The 16,193-nt window shown below is 38.4% G+C and overlaps 3 protein-coding genes across 7 annotated transcripts in view; 1 reads left to right on the top strand and 2 right to left on the bottom strand.

Moving 5' to 3' along the window:
* LOC146456102 (coiled-coil and C2 domain-containing protein 2A-like) overlaps positions 1 to 16,193 on the bottom strand; it is a 266,183-nt gene that overhangs the window by 205,405 nt on the left and 44,585 nt on the right. For both annotated transcript variants that reach the window (XR_014858838.1, XM_085093307.1), the window contains exons 33-38: positions 15,930 to 15,998; positions 14,697 to 14,792; positions 13,788 to 13,879; positions 1,963 to 2,050; positions 1,401 to 1,486; positions 334 to 484 (exon numbers count right to left, since the gene is read on the bottom strand). Coding sequence is in view for 1 of the 2 variants with exons in the window: in XM_085093307.1 (XP_084949433.1) it covers positions 334 to 484; positions 1,401 to 1,486; positions 1,963 to 2,050; positions 13,788 to 13,879; positions 14,697 to 14,792; positions 15,930 to 15,998 (582 nt within the window). In the remaining variant the exon portion in view is untranslated. The remainder of the gene's footprint in view (positions 1 to 333; positions 485 to 1,400; positions 1,487 to 1,962; positions 2,051 to 13,787; positions 13,880 to 14,696; positions 14,793 to 15,929; positions 15,999 to 16,193) is intronic.
* Positions 3,173 to 6,875, bottom strand: LOC146456105 (uncharacterized). Its single transcript, XM_085093396.1, has 3 exons — positions 6,715 to 6,875; positions 4,950 to 5,168; positions 3,173 to 4,613 (listed from the first exon to the last, which is right to left on the bottom strand). The coding sequence occupies exons 1-3, from the start codon at positions 6,842 to 6,844 to the stop codon at positions 4,471 to 4,473; spliced, it is 492 nt and encodes a 163-aa protein (XP_084949522.1). The 5' UTR covers positions 6,845 to 6,875; the 3' UTR covers positions 3,173 to 4,470.
* Positions 6,899 to 12,712, top strand: LOC146456104 (uncharacterized). Of its 4 annotated transcripts, none has more exons than XM_085093401.1 (5): positions 6,899 to 7,967; positions 8,563 to 8,628; positions 8,967 to 9,026; positions 9,634 to 9,703; positions 12,115 to 12,323. In XM_085093401.1, exons 3-5 carry the CDS (start codon positions 8,969 to 8,971, stop codon positions 12,179 to 12,181), a joined length of 195 nt encoding a protein of 64 aa, XP_084949527.1. In that variant the 5' UTR covers positions 6,899 to 7,967; positions 8,563 to 8,628; positions 8,967 to 8,968; the 3' UTR covers positions 12,182 to 12,323. The 4 variants fall into 4 exon arrangements, with proteins under 4 accessions (XP_084949527.1, XP_084949524.1, XP_084949525.1 ...); XM_085093398.1 differs by having other exon boundaries at positions 6,927 to 7,967; positions 9,634 to 9,713; positions 12,115 to 12,712; XM_085093399.1 differs by having other exon boundaries at positions 6,927 to 7,967; positions 8,964 to 9,026; positions 9,634 to 9,713; positions 12,115 to 12,712.

Raw genomic sequence — 16,193 nt, 5'->3', positions numbered from 1 at the left:
ATCGCAGGATCGCAGACGATCGCAGAAGCAGTTTCCATATGATCGCAGACGATCGCAGACCTTATTGCGATCTGCGATCTGCGATAATATGGAAACCAGCCTTTAGGGTACCTTAACAAGCCCTTTCATTTCACACAATATGCATTTTTTGTGAAACTGATATTTCATGTAATGTATTCTCTTAATGTGTTCTCCTAAACGTTATTTCCAAAACGTAGTGCGCCTGGTAAGCTCCAAAACGATTCGCTGATCGTGCCAAATAACCAAAAGAAACAAGCCTAGCTTGTCAGGTCAATAATTATATCCAACGCTCTAAAATTATCAAACTTTTACCTGCCCCCATGGGTCTTTAGTCGTCTGCCCAACTCCATGAGGAACACTGGAAGCTCCGCTCAAACCAGGGGCAGTTCCTGTGAACTGGCTTGCAGCCCCAGATCTTAAAGAGCCTCCAGCACCGAACCGGGCCCCAGCGCCCTGAGATCCTCTGTTACAGGAAACAAGAACATAGTGTTACAGTTCGTGCCACCTTAATGGCCAGAATTCGTATACGACTAGCATTACTCCTTTGTCAAGGGAAAAATGAGACTACGAAATAATTGTGTCATCGTGACTGTATTTCCTTTAGAGTTATATAAATGCACGCAAGTGCTTGTGTTTTTGTAATTTCTTCTCCTCTGTTTAGTACAGATAAAATTGAAATTGAAAAAACAACAAACAAACAAACAAACTAAACGCTACAAATGTGATAAAGCATCAAAAGAAAGAGACGCTCTGAATTTTCATTTGAATAGCCGACAGACCTGAGCATTTTTCTCCGTAGGTTAAAAAATTAGAGCCACCTTTTTTTTTTTTTTCGCAAGATAAACAGTACAAGAGCCCGAGGAAAGTACGGCAGCATACCTCACATGTTAGATCGACGTTGTAAAGTATAATAATTAAACAAAACCGTAGGAAATTGCTTCTCGGTGGCGGCTTTCATTTCAATGGTTACACTTCAGTCCCCAGTTGTTCAAAGAGCGGATAACTCTATCCAGTGGATAATATGTACTCCAACCAATACATTTTATGCGTTGAACAGTGAGTTTTCCGCTAGATTAAGTTATCCGCTCTTTGAACAACTGGGGCCAGGATTTCATCACTAATCTGTATGATACATCTATATAAAAGTATTGAACAGTAGCTTTCATTTGAATTGTCACATTCTATGATTCCATCCTCAGTCTCCAAAATTAGTGCCAACACGCACAGCACAATAAAACCCACTACGAGAAAGTTCGGCTCAGGACAGTTTACTAATTGATTCGAATCGTCACACTTTAATAATTTATACACAAACTCAGAAGTTGCCCCTTGCATAGCACAAACCCAGGATTAACGCTTGAGGAAGCACAGGTACCTACCCCGTTGGTTGAACGTCATCTCTCACAGGAATGTCCAAAGCACGCACCACATTTATAAATACTTTAACATCACTAACAGTCAAATTCTACAACAAAAGAACATAAAAGATTCTTTTCAGTGAGTACTTCAGAGATATACTGATAAAGAGTAAAGAGACAAAGTGTTCAGGCTCAGGTCGGACAAGCAATACCAGCTCAAATAGTCTCCCAAACGATGCGCATAAATTTGTGTAGTTATCTAATTTTGTTAAAGAGCAAGCCGGATTATCTCTTCTCTGAAACAAGGGACCTAGTAAAATGATAAGACAGACCCCTCAAAGGAGCACACAAAAATACTCCAAAAGTTTTATTTATAACTAACGGCAACAAAATTGACTCAAAAGTTGCGGGTGTAATCTTTTATCACTATGGTAAGTTTATTCTTACATTAGCCTCACTGCATCAAACGTTGCCCAAGGCCGCAACCGATGGTTAAATTAATTTATGTTTCCAACAAGTCAACACAGACTTTTAATTACGCTTTCAGTTTCATGAAGAGATGGACCGCCCTGCCCCGACTTACCTGAGCACCAACCACTTTTCTTTCTTTCCTTTTTGGACGAAGCGGGCGCCGTGGAGCAAAGAGCTGGCCCAAGCGAACTCCAATATCCCTTAAAATAAAAAAAAAAGATGTAGGTAAACGATAATTTCGTTGCATTATGAAGACCCTCTGTGGTTTGGCTGTTTCAACGGTTAGTGAGTTCGCGCAAAGGAGCAGTCTAAACTGACAGGTTAATGTGTTAATGAGTCAGAACTAAACCAGCGGTTTACACTCAATAATGAATCTCGTCTAACAGACACCAGGTTTGGAAGGGCTTGCCATCCTGGCGAGGGCGATTGACCTTAACAATGAACCCGCCCGGAGTGGCTTTCACTAACTCAAAAACAACTTTGACTACAAATCGCAAGTCTGCGTGCGATCTCTCAAAGGAGATTGCGTTGGCTTGGATATGTCATCAGAACGGATGAAGAAAGAATCCCTAAACAATTGGTGTAAACAATTGCGAATCGTAGGACGCTCACTCCTCAGATATAAAGACTCAAAATACATCTTCCATCTACAAACGTCAACCAATTTGAACATCTCGCAAAAAATAGAAGTGAATGGCGCACAGTACAGCAGTGAACGACAGGGGACTGACAGATCAGTGTCGATCAGTGTCACGTCAGTGTAGATAAAAAAAATGGACTATGTATAGCTACCTGGTAGAAAAGCGGCAATCAATTATTATTATTATTATTATTATAGAGCCACGAGAGAAGAAAAAAACGTTATTTTTTAATGTTATGAACTGTATTTTACATGTGCAAGACGGAAGCAGGATAATATTAAGTTTCCAGCGCTTCTACATGTTCTTTATCATGAACTCAAGAAGACCGTTTATGTCCAAAAATTTATCTCAAATACTGGCAAAAACTGTGAAATATGACAGCACTCGGACGGTCTCCCACCCTGCATTACCTTTCTGTTATTTCACAGGCAGACAGAGCATCTCATTGGTACGCATTATGGATAATTTAAAATGAGGAAAACATTAGTAAATCTGAGAATGAGGTATTATTCAGTAATGACACGGGCAAACTCAGATTACTAGTTCGGATGCTCCAACACTGAGCTACAGGAGACTCGTGGAAGCTAAGGCCATTAAACTAGGTTCATGGGACAAACATCCTACATACTGCTAGAATTGGTAAGCCTTTTACACATTTCTTGTCCAAATCAAAAACGCTTTCCAAACTATTTTCAGTTTTTCCAAAGTTTCAATTTTCCAAAGAAAGTGTCATTTTTATGCTATTTGTGCGGAGGTGAATTTTTAACGTTAAGTTTTTGTCGATTCCTGCGGAGTAAAAAGTTAACACATCAAGAAAACTTCTTTTCAGCGGAGTGATTTTTATTGTCCTCACAAATTAGCCATTTAAGTAATCTTAAGTCTTATTTGTCTAAATCAAGGGGTCCGAAATTCGGACCCTTGGTTCAACTAAATCCGCAGAAAATGCGTTTTTAAAAATAATTCACTTTAATTCCAGGGGTCCGAAATTCGGACCCTTGGTTTAACTAAATCCGCAGAAAATGCGTTTTTAAAAATAATTCACTTTAATTCTAGGGGTCCGAAATTCGGACCCTTGGTTCAACTAAATCCGCAGAGAATGCGTTTTTAAAAATAATTCATTTTAATTCCAGGGGTCCGAAATTCGGACCCTTGGTTCAACTAAATCCGCAGAAAATGCGTTGTTAAAAATTCTCCACTTTCAGTCTAGGGGTCCGAAATTCGGACCCTTGATTCAACTAAATCCGCAGAAAATGCGTTTTTCAAAACAATTTACTTTAAGTCTAGGGGTCCGAAATTCGGACCCTTGGTTCAACTAAATCCGCAGAAAATGCGTTTTTCAACAAAACAATTTACTTTAAGTCTAGGGGTCCGAAATTCGGACCCTTGCTTCGATTACACTCCAAAAAATTCTATTGTAAAAACAAAACGCTGCAACTCCGAAGATAGGACAATTGCCTTAAGCCAAACCTCAAATCTCTTTTAAATGACTTGTGCTTACGATGAAAAGTGAGTTCAGTGCTATCCGTCAACAAAATTGCAGGGTTACTTGACACACTATTTATAAGAGGTGATTCTGCAACATTTAATAACTCTACTCTTTAAAGGAAAAAAAACTGTTTCCAGTTGTTCAAAGGATGAATAAGGATAAGTCATTTAATTAGACAAAATTTCTATCAAAATGATTTGCGTACTTCAATCGATGATGATTTATCAAACAGACCACCCTTATATATTCACCCTTTGTACCACCGGCGTCTATAAAAAATTCTAATGCTGTTTATGACTTTCTCGTAGAGGAACCGGGTTTATTTTTTCCTTCCTGGGCTTTACCAGGCTGGACTTTGGAAGCCAGGTGAAACCTTACGTTTTCCTGCACCTCCTCTTTACCGAAATATAAGCCATTTCTGCCACTCCGCATAGTTGCAACTATTGCAGCCGCATTATGCGAAAAAAGATCTACCACATAATCACCAGAGCGACTAAAATGGTTGACGATCCACTCGTACTTCAGGTTCCATTTCCATGTCCTTCTGGAGCTTTTCTAGGAAAATTGGATCAATTTTCCTAATGAGGATTTCATCTCTCGGGGTTTGCAGCTTTTCTATTAGTACGAAATGAATTCCTGAAATGAAATATTAAAACTGTTAGAACTATTGAAACAAGCCTGTTTCTACTGAGGCTTTTACACATTGTGCTTTTCATTCTCATTAAAAAGATCGGTCTACCACAAAAGTCACTAACAAATATTCAGTTTGTCGGAGAAATGCCTCGTAATGCTTTATGCTTCTGCCTCGACACTAAAACTGCTCGCATAAAGTAGAGTCAAGCCTAGCTTTTCCGGAGTATACGTTGCCGTTTAAAAGACTGCTGTGTTGTGTTCGGCTATAAGCGTTTTATTTTCTTGATCTTTTTTACTTCAGGCACGCAAAGGTTGACAGTAACAGTGAAATTTATTTACCCTCGACTCGACATTCTTCACATCTTTTCTGCATTTCAGCGAACTGTCCATCGTTAGTGGCTTCTTCTTCGCTGTCGCTCGCTTTATCTCTTCGTTTACTCGGAATACGGTGTATTGGCGAGATTTCGAGAGTTTTTCTTTTACGACTTGTCTGTGTAGTTGCCACTGGGGAAGAACAGGCGAGAGGATCTTCATTTCCACCGCAACTGGTGTGATCGGCTAAAAGAGATAAGAAATTTCCTGTGTAAGTAATCATCTCTAGGATCATGTCTGATTTACAGGATGCGTTTTGTTTGCAAACTTATAAGGCAAAGCCACTTCAACCCATTCGACATCTATGTTTATTGCAAAACTGTTCCCTAATGTCTCCCTCGTAGCAGCCGTTCTCTGTCTCGTCACCCAACGTTCATCGAGACAAATTCCCAGTCGCGTGGGAGACTTACCAAACTCATGTTAACATCTAAATTATCTTTTATCCAATTTGTTCTTCGGGTCTGGCTGCTGGCTTTCGGCTTTTTTTTTTTTTTACCTCATTAACCTTGGTTGACCACATATTAAAGTACAGGAAATGACTGTAATTACTGTTCTCCACTAAAAGTAAAGGATTTTGATTGCAAATTTAACAAATCAGTCGAGAAGAGACCGCTCGCCCCTATGTTTTGCGCCCTTTAAACCAGGTTTACAGCAACTATGTTTTATCGTACATTTTCCGTGAGCGCTCTCTATTTGTAAGGAATAACCGGTGAAAATTTAATTTCCGCCAAATGTAACAGTACAATTCTCAAGTGCTTTTCATTTTATATGAAAAAAACAGTAGTTCCGTTGGGGAATCAAATGGAACGGTTCTTTCCACTGGAAATTTTGGGAAAAAAGCGCGTAACTCACCAAGGAGCATACTACGTAAGTGTGATGAGGCAAATGGTTCGGTGATATTCCGCTTATTTCGGCAAGAACGAGAAAGAGGAATCCGTTTGCAATTATTCCTTTTTTTTCACAAAAAAATCCAGTGGAAAGGAAACCGGAAGGACTGTTGCACCATTTGTTGTCCTACCAAAACGACCATTTTTTTTTCGATCAAAAGGAAGCGCTACGTCTTCATTCAAAAAGAACGAGTATCGAAAAGGCGGTGCCCCCTTTTTTTTTCTAACAGCAAGAAAGCAGTTAATTGGCTGGCTAGTGTTCCCTGCCGGATAACTCCATAACAGACATGTGCCAAAATCATTAAACAAAATATAAAAAAGTCCGTGGAAAGCAATTTTTTCCTGTTGTATAGCCGAGGACAAACTGAACTATACAATCGAGCGAAATTTCTTTGACTTGTTTGATGTATTCGCAACTTTTCCATTTTTCCCCCACATTCCATTCTCGCAACCAGTAGCCTAATAGCCGTGACGTTAACTTTCAAATTTTCAGCCTGGATTTCGTTTAGACTGTTCATTAGTCATCTGACAGCTGTTATAACAGATAACACATTTTTAAGATGCCTCCGATTCTTTCGTGTGAACACAGAAAAATTTCACTCGGTGTAGTTCCATGGCAGCAACGCAAAACATCCAGAAATTTGACTTCTTTCAGAGACTTTGCCAAGTCTCTCTAAATAATTGTTAATAGCATCTTAAATGTGATCAAAAAGTCCAGTTATTTTTATTTTATATGGCACTATACTGTCTCGAAGATTAAAATAATGATGTCACTTTGTAATTCCGATAGAAATGGGAAGGGATTCGCCTTCTTGATGTTCTTAATAATATTTTTGTTTTCATACCTGATGAGCTTGCCTCTCCTGTTATGTGGGTGATTTCCAGATCGGTGCTTTCACGTAAACTTAAACTTCTGTCCGAAGATGTGTTCAACGAAGTGTCACCTTCATTATCTTCGCAGCCGCGTGCGCTCATGGAGACCTCTCCCGTTTTTGGATAACTTTCATTTACAGCAGTGGTAGCGGTACGGCTCACGGAGTTCAACCTTTCGATTTCCTGATTGAATCGCAATACCCATTCGTCATGACTGGTCTCCTTTACTATTTTCTTGAAATTTCCATCGCTGTTATGGCGGTTGAAATATTTAAGTTTCAAATGGCACTTTGTATGAGATCCTTTTGAGCATGGCTCGAAACGGAACTACAAAACACAAATCACATAGGCTCTTACTTTTGTCAAAAAATTGCAAACATTTGACAAGGAGCATGCAGTTGAATAATTACTGCCATATAACTGAAAGAGGTAGGTCCTTACCTGTAAGGTAGTCGCTCCCTTATATGTGGATTTCTCAACACTCAAGACTTTCCCATAAACTTGTTGCAACTTCAGTCTATCTTTACCGAGGTAAATAAAAACATCTTCTCCTTCGATCGGACCATACTGAAGTTTCGGGCATTGTTATTCTCGTTTTTGTGATCTTGTGCTAACCGATCGCGAATGAAGTGTTGTCGAGCTACACTGATCTCAGTTTCGTCAACTGGGGGTAGGATCTGCAAATTAACTTGGCCGTCGATCAAAAATGCTCTACACTAAATTGGGCGGTGGCCAATGGACAAAAGTTCAGGAACCTCATGCTTTTATATCTTGACATAACACGTTTGCCACAAACATTTTTTTCTTTTTTGTCGTGGTTCCAGTTGACCGCAGCAGTCTTTATCTTTTTCTAGAGCACTGAACGGAAGCGAATGCGGTCGCTATTCGCGGCAGGATTATTGACAACCGAGCCTTTCTGTAAGGCCCGCGGGTGCAGTGCTACCGGATGTGGCCGGAAAAAGAGTAACCAAATTTACGTTTGTTGAATACCGAAAAAGCAGTTACAGTTTGCTGCCAAAACGGTTGCTCAACAAAATGACTTATTAGAGGTCTGCGCGGCAGCTTCGTTTCATCACGGATGAAGACTCGGATACGAGAAGTTCTTTCCCGTCTCCTTTCAAGGAAGAACCAGTGAATAAGGAAATTAGAGAAGCTCCAGAAACAGCCACTTGCTCTTTCAGAAGATGCTTGAATGTGGAAAGTAGCACTTTCTTTCAAGACGAGGGTAAGGTTCAATCATTATTAATCTGATGACTTCTTGTTGGCTTAAGTTTTCTTATATTGGGACAAGAACGCTTTGAATTCTCTTAATTAAGGTACAACTATGTTCTCACATCAAAATTTGTTCTTGACACTGACTTCAATTTTAGAGGATATATGTGCCGTTGGATTAGAAGGAACCAGTGAAACGTGCTCTCGTGATCTTTGTCTTTTCATTTAATGCTGTAACTATAATACACTCTTTTTTTGTTTGTAAGAACGCCTAATTTTGGGCCTAAGGCTGAGCGTTCTAATTCTTATTTAAATATTTTTGGGGCAATTTGAGCCTGTAAAGTTCTCTTACCTGCTATAGTACGGTATTTCAATAAATCTATGCGGACTTGACCACGATAACCTTCATTTGGTTTATTGTTAGCCTTAAAATTTTCCGAGTATACTATTTTATTCGTATTCAATGCGTTCATTTTCAAAACATTTGGTCAAAATTAAAATGTTGTTTACTTACTAAACAAAACAGTGTATTCATTTCAGTTTTAAAAGAGGATGGTCTTGAATCGTCTTGAGTTACCCTTAAACTAAAGTGCAGTTGTTTATTTCAGAAAATGAGTATGCCATTGGGTTCGATGATTCCAGCCGGGACTCATCAATACCAAATGCACAGTCCGGTATGTATATACCCTTCCATTTTTTTACTTTATTTTATTTTATTTATTTTTTGAGGGAGCCAAAAGCACTGTAGACTATGATTGGAGTAGGATTTATGCCTTGAGTTGTCTCGCAAAATTTATTTCTATTTGACACAAACGATAAACAGTTCTTTGAGTGTAACATGCGTGCAGAGCAGGAGATTGGCACAGCATTTTTGAAATTTCAAATTATACAATTACGCATTCGCGTGGTTTGTGTTCATAGTAAAGCTTTAATTTAAAACAGGACTAACGTAAAAATAAATTCTTGAGTTTTTTTCAATGAATTTGTTACTGAAATATTTGTTCTGTAGCAGAAATGCATGCAATAGGATTTGATGACGCCAGTGACTCCTCCAGGTCATCATCATATCCCGGTATGTGTTTTGCATTTGTCTCTAGTCTGTCATGAAGTTCATTAAATTTGTTTCCGCATTACGGAATAAGTGAGTTTTCTATTCTCTGTCCCGGCTATCTTTATAGAGTACTCGTTTTATACCTCAAAACGCTAGTTTGTATGGAATAAAAGAAATTATCTTATAAAAATATATTAGAAGATAAAACCAGTTCTGCACCTCCATCGTACATCGTTTTTACTCATTATGAATATATGGGACATAAATTTGAACTGCGGATGACAGATTACATAGAAGACCCTCCCAATGCTCTACCAAGTGAGCTATCAAGCCATCTGGGAGCTGCGGATTCCTTAATAAAAACTTGAAGTATGAATAAAGGAAAATGAATATTTAAAACATACATTTAAACTGCAGATGAAAGAATAAATTGAATTAATAGGATCTTTCTTTTATTTAATCATGTTCACTCTTAACATGTTCCATGTCGAGTGCTTCAAATCCAGTATGAAGTATTTGTATACACTCTGTAGAAAATTTTAAATACGTTGAGCTTTATTCTTGTAACTGTTTCATTTCATTAATTTGATTTTTTTTTTCTTTTTTTTTATTCATTTTTTTTTGTTAGGGAGCGAGCACGCATTTGGGTTTGATGATAGTAATAGCGGGGATCAAGGAGAACTGAGTTCTTCTCGTACGTGTGAGTCGGTAAAATCATATTTCTCTAGTTTTGCTCAGTACAGCGATGCAGGATGTTGACGCAAACAATAACTGCCTAAGAGAAAACAATAAACAGAAGCTATGTACGAATCGCTCTAGAAGTATAGTGAAAGACGCAAAGAGGGAAAAAAAAAACAAAAAAACAAAAACAAAAACAAAAACAAAAAAAGGAAACAAGAGTAACTCTGCCCTGGCTAACTATCTCTCATCCTGAACGTAATTAAACTTCTGGTAGGAAATCGCTCCTGATTTCTTCAAGATGGTGTTACAAGCGCGCATCAGTACTTTAATTTAACAAAATTGAGTAGCCGGCGTGGCCGTCATCTACGAGAATAGCAAAACTGTGCTCATTTTGAGTTTACTGTAGGCCTTTCCGTGTTTGAGTGTAATGTACACTCGCACCGTTGAAATTTGATAACTGCTGATCAGTCAGCGCTTGCTGTCTCTGTCTGGCAAAATATGTCGTTTATTTCATGATTAGCCTCTTTTATCAATAAATGAATCGAGGCACTCGATTGTATGACAAAAAAAAAAACAATCTATGATAATAACTGATTTGACGACAAAGGGAGAGCTGAAGAATATTTGGCAAGAATTCTAACAGACAAAATTAATTAGGGCAGCTATTCAAATAACCCGCCGCAAACGCCGGTGGCTTTCCGTTAGTTGTTTTCCGCGTCGCCAAAGTTCATTGCGGCAGGAAACAACAACATCTTTTACATTTACCGCTCGGAATCCTCCCTGCCTTATTTAATGACTTGGCCACCAACATTTCAAACAGCAAACAAAAACATTATCTGACATCAATATATGTGTGTTAGCAAGAATGATAAGTCTATAATTGTTACTACTTAAGGTTACCCGGTACCTTCAGAGGTGTTTCGCGTTTAAGCAATGTAGCGCCCATATCAAATTAAAGCTTATAGAGCTGGCTATCAAACTATACCAAGAACTTTGAAATAAAATGAATTGTCGAATTTTTCACGACCTCTAATTGCGAGCGTCCGAATCACCTTTTTAAAGCTACAAGTCAAAGTGAATTTTGTTTTTTGCCAATTTTTAAAATTTGCTCCTCAGTTTCCGGACCCAAAGCGCTGAAAAAAACGTGTCTGCGTTTTGCCATATTCAATCACAGTGAAAAGTTATAGAGCATTTTCGAAATAGGATGAAAAAAATGTGGAGTAATCGTACAAAAATCTCTCTCGGAGAAAAAATATTTCGAATGAAAAAATTCGCAGACACGTTTTTGTTGTTTACAACTAGCCATTAAGGCAAACGAACAAATTCTTTTTCCTCTTTGAAGTGGCTCCTCCAAGTGAAAAAAAAATTATTCGAGAAAACAGCGCTAAAAATTCGGCAATTCATTTTATTTTCAAAATTCTTGGTTTAGTTGGATAGCCAGTTCTATAAGCACAAATAACCGTGATAAGAAGCACAGCATCTTGCAACAAAAGCAAATAGCCGGGCCCGGCAATCTGACAAAAGCTGCAAGATAATGTATAGTTATTACACGGTTCAAATCCTATCCTTACAACGATAAAGAGAGAGGCTATACTGTCACCAGGCGCACTGAAATGAGCCATACCAAGCCTAAACTAAATGCCACAAACGGCATAAGAACGACAGTCGCTAAACAGAAACGTAACAACAAGAGGTCAAAATGACCTTTGAGATCAATTACAACACATGCGACAGTTAAACACATGGCTTTGTTCAGTGTCTATCGCGCAAATCCTCCAAATCATAGATGGCATTTAATAAGAAGAAAATCCAGCGCTTAAAGAAAATTTTACCGGGATCACCGCTCTTTTCATAAAGAAAAGGGTGTTCTTTGGAACACATAACCCGTGAGGGCAAAACTCTTATTTAGGCTAAACACGCACATGAGAGTCGCGTAGGCCTGTCAACCCCATTATGCCATGATATTTCCCAGCTGCGAGAGAAGGAGACTGCACCATATCATTCATAATCAATAATAATTGAGTCTAAACATTCTAAGCACGATATCAATTTTCTCTTAAATTCCGTTTTCCGTGACGTGAAAAGCGAAACAACCGTACTGTGTGTTCTCTCTGTAGCGGCTCTTATAAAACCCACAGAATACGATATAAGCAGGGAGAAGAATTACGTTCTAACTCGCTCAATGGGAAAGGGGAACAGTAATAGAAAAGAAAGCAAAAATAAAAGAATAAAAAAAAAACACTTACCTCGGTAAATTTAAATAACGTGTCGGTGTCAATGTTATAGAGGCAAAATATTGAGACAAATTTATTTATGGCGTTGACTGTAACGATTTTTGTCTAATAATCATGTTGCTGTACATTTTTATTACTAAAAAATTGATAAAATAAGATGTAAACCTCACTTCCTCTTACTTTACCGCTGGCAGATTTACACAGGCCCTTACAGAAACCCTGCCAGGCGAGCACAAGATGTCCAAGAAAACGTCGATGTAGACCTACTGCAAGAAGGAGATTTTGTTGCAGTGGAACTCGAAAATTATCGCAAGCATCCAGTTATTGGAAAGGTCTTTGAAGTTAACGAGGATGGGTTCGTTATCTGTTACTGGAGGGGCTCTTATAATAAGGAATGGCGGCCACACACACTTCCTGCACGCAGAGGGTCTAATGAAAACCAGCTCTAGACGCAGCAACTGCCAAAAACCTGTATCAAGTGCTTTGGATTTGGACGAAAATTCCAAATTGTTACCAGGAACTAAAGCCTTTTTAAGGAAAGCGTACAAGACTAGAGAGGAGAACCTAACAGGGACACAGTGATTAAATCTAATTCTATTGGAACTTAGCACATTTTGCATTATTGATGACATTTGAATTAGTATTCGAGATCATGAAAGTAAATTATCTAATAATCAGTGGGCATTCTGCATCACATGGCAAATAACGTTAATCAAAAGGCACCCTGTATTTAGTGAATTGATAGGCAAGTCACATGCGAGGGTCCAAATTCAGCAATACGGCTTTCTACATGAATGCCGTGATTTCCACATTTGTGGGCCCTTGCTTTCCAAAATAAATTAAGATAATTTAAAGCGGAGTCAAATTTCGGACCCTTGGTTTCTGAATAAATTAATTAAGCATGGTGTTTTTTGATTTTTAGCAGAGTCAAAACCAAGGGTCCGAATTTCAGACCCTTGGTTTCTGAATAAATTCAACATGGTGTTTTTGATGATTTTAGCGGAGTGGAGTCAAATCCGAGGGTCCGAATTTCGGACCCTTGGTTTCTGAATGAATTCAGCATGGTTTTTTTTTGATGATTTTAGCGGAGTCGAAACCAAGGGTCCGAATTTCGGACCCTTGGTTTCTGAATAAATTCAGCATTTTGTTTTTTGATGATTTTAGCGGAGTCGAAACCAAGGGTCCGAATTTCGGACCCTTGGTTTCTGAATAAATTTAGCATGGTGTTTTTTGATAATTTTAGCGGAGTCAAAACCAAGGGTCCGAATTTCGGACCCTTGGTTTTGATGCATGAAAAATTATGCATGTGGCAAAGCCTTTTTATGGTTGAAAGGTAACGTCTGATTAACCACCTATTATATCAGTTTCTGAGGAACGAATTTCCTCATCCGCTAAAAGAGAAGAACTTTTCATACCTTAAAATTACATTTTTTCGCTATCCGCAAGTTTTAACAAATTCAATAGAGACAAATTTGTAAAAAAACTGCCGTCCTCAGAAATAAGAAAATTTGAAAGTCACTTTTAGTGTTTAGTTTTCACCAAAAACGTTAGATAACGTTACTTTTTGCGACATATTAATAGCTTCACGAATTTTTCTATCAAGATATACAGTTTTTGTGGAATGATTACGCAAAAAAAGTTATTAATCTTATTTTCTAGCGGAATTACAGATTTTGGAAAAACTGAAAATAGTTTGGAAAGCGTTCAAAGAAAGAAGTCAATGTTTTTGTTCTGGGTGTTTTGATTTTGATCTTTTTTTTTTTATTGCTTAGTTTTCTGGTATTACTTTTCGGATTAGTGAGACCCCTTGCTAACTGTCCATTCTTTTCCTTTTCCTTATCTTTGCACTTTAATAGATCAAACATACCCGATATCTGGCACCTCATCTTCAATAATCATATCTTTCAACTCCATTTGTCGTTTGGCGATCAGGGAACGTTGAGTAACATCATCACGAATCTTGATGAGATAAAGCAATATCACGTCAATGAGAAGCGATTCCACTTAGTTTATCCCTTCTAGACTAGTTTATGAGAAATAATAGTATTAAAGTGGCTCATGCGACAGTTCCCAGTACTTTCCATCCCTTATGCTTTGACGGATCAATACTGCTACTCCTAAAGAGATGATGCACAAATAATGGTCTCAAGGAAATGCCTAATCATTGGCGAACAAGTTTTGGTCATTTTCGTCACATAATAGGTTACCATAGTAACAGTATAACATGCTTTCAAGACTCCCTAATTTTAGCTTCAAGTGGTTATAACTTAAAAACGAGCTACAATGTAGGTGACCTCCATGTTTTACCAGGGGACTCTAGTCAGCATGTTCAGATATAACGTTTAACAAAGTTTATTGTAGGGAGGGGTTCAGGGTAACCTTAAATATTCGAAAAGTGATGGAAACCGATGCCAGCGACCTTAAAAGTCTGGATCACTGAGGAATGCAATTCCAGAGCGCTGATTGGCTAAGCGGCCATAGGATATCAGCCATTACACCATGCCCGAGGAATACAGACCATCACATTGTCTATTGGTCCTTCTTACAAAATGAAATCAGTAAGACCCAGCAATATTTCTTTGTTGTTTTAAAAACATAATTATTCCACTCACGCTTGTTGGATATGGGACGACAATAGAAGCAGAGTTGTATCTGATACAAACTCATGTTACTAAAGATTACTAATGATATTAATGGACAGCACAGGTCAATCAATTCTGCATATAGCAAAAGTTTTTTACCCAGCCCGATCTCATTTCAAAAGGTAAGACTATACCTTGTTCAAGAACTTTGTAACAACTGCCTTGTGCGAGAATATTTCATCTTCCGCTTCTTCTTCATCTTGTTCTCCGCGTTGCCTTTTCTCATACGCCTGTGAAGTGAGACATACAAGGCTGCAAATGGGCCACCTTCATGAATCGTTTTCCTGTCTTAATTTGTAACCTTATCTGTTCTTTGCAAACCCACGATTAACTGAGTGGTCATTTTGGCTCCACCTGATGAGAATGCGGGTCTATTTCTGGCCTGAATAGACAATATCTTATTAATTGGATTTGCCGGCTATTCTCAATATCCCATCCTGCAAAATATCGTTCCAAATGTCCCTTATCCCTATTTTGCCTTAATATCCCGAATCCTGTTCATTCCTTATGGCACCTCGAGAATGAGAATGCAGTGCATTTTAATTTGGGGAAGATAGGAAAGGCGTGAAACAGCTTGAAACGTGAATTTGGCTGTGTAAATAGCAAAGGAACTTGTCATGTAATGACTGTAACTAGGGGTCTTTGTTTAGTTTTTTTTGCCACATCAATCTCATAACCAGAGTCTTCAGACTCTTTGGCTGGCGCTATTAGGTTGCCAGGAGAGTCTCCAGGGTACCGGAATTTTATTACCGCAAGATTTCTGCTGTAAAACAATGGAAGCCGTTACGCGGCAGCCAATCAAAAATCGAATTCCCCAGAGTCTCTCCTGGCGAACAACTGCTAACCAAACAGACTGAGGACTGGATACAAGACTGGCGCCACATGATACTTTGTTACATCTCCGTACCAGATTTGTTACCCAGAGGGTCAATCAAATTAAACCAACAACAGTCAAGATTTCCCGTAAAATCAAGGACCCATAAAAATGATCAGCCCTAACAGGTGTTCTGGTTGAATTAAACAAAATACATGTAACCACAAATCTGCACCAGCGTCAATGAATTTGCCAACAAAACAAGTACATTACATCTTCCGCTTGATTGTCCCACAGAGCTAACTGCAACTGTACTAGATTGGTGAAATGGTCACAGCAGGCAGGAGCCAAATGCGAGCGAAATCGAAATACAAAATCAGGTTGGGAAAAAATTGCTCTTATACCTCAAACAAACAAATTAAACAAAAGGAATTGGATATAATTTTGTACACAGGAAAGGACGAAATTTACACGAGACAAACAATGGGAAGTACATGTATAGATAATAGCCGACACACAATCCATTTCTCTGGTTACTTTATTTCTGTCTCACCTCAAAAATATTGTCTGGTATTTCTCTGTCACGTGACGGGATCATTTTAAGATTCTTGAACTCGGGTACCTGCAATAAATAGGATTTTAAACAATGCTTTAAACAGCCGTGATCTAAGCCAGCTTTAATACGAGCAAACTCAATTAAGTTGTTAAAACCAGCATGAATGCCATCTAAGCAGACTGATTTAAGCAACCATAACTTCCTGGATACTGCTTAACATCATGGACACCCTGTTTATATCGAGTATTTGTCCTTAACAAA

Source organism: Pavona decussata, unplaced genomic scaffold, assembly GCF_977016875.1.
Source record: "Pavona decussata unplaced genomic scaffold, jaPavDecu1.1 SCAFFOLD_260, whole genome shotgun sequence".
Lineage (NCBI taxonomy): Eukaryota > Metazoa > Cnidaria > Anthozoa > Scleractinia > Agariciidae > Pavona > Pavona decussata.
The sequence above is the reverse complement of the archived record's forward strand: the minus strand, read 5'-3'. Positions and strand labels throughout refer to the sequence as shown.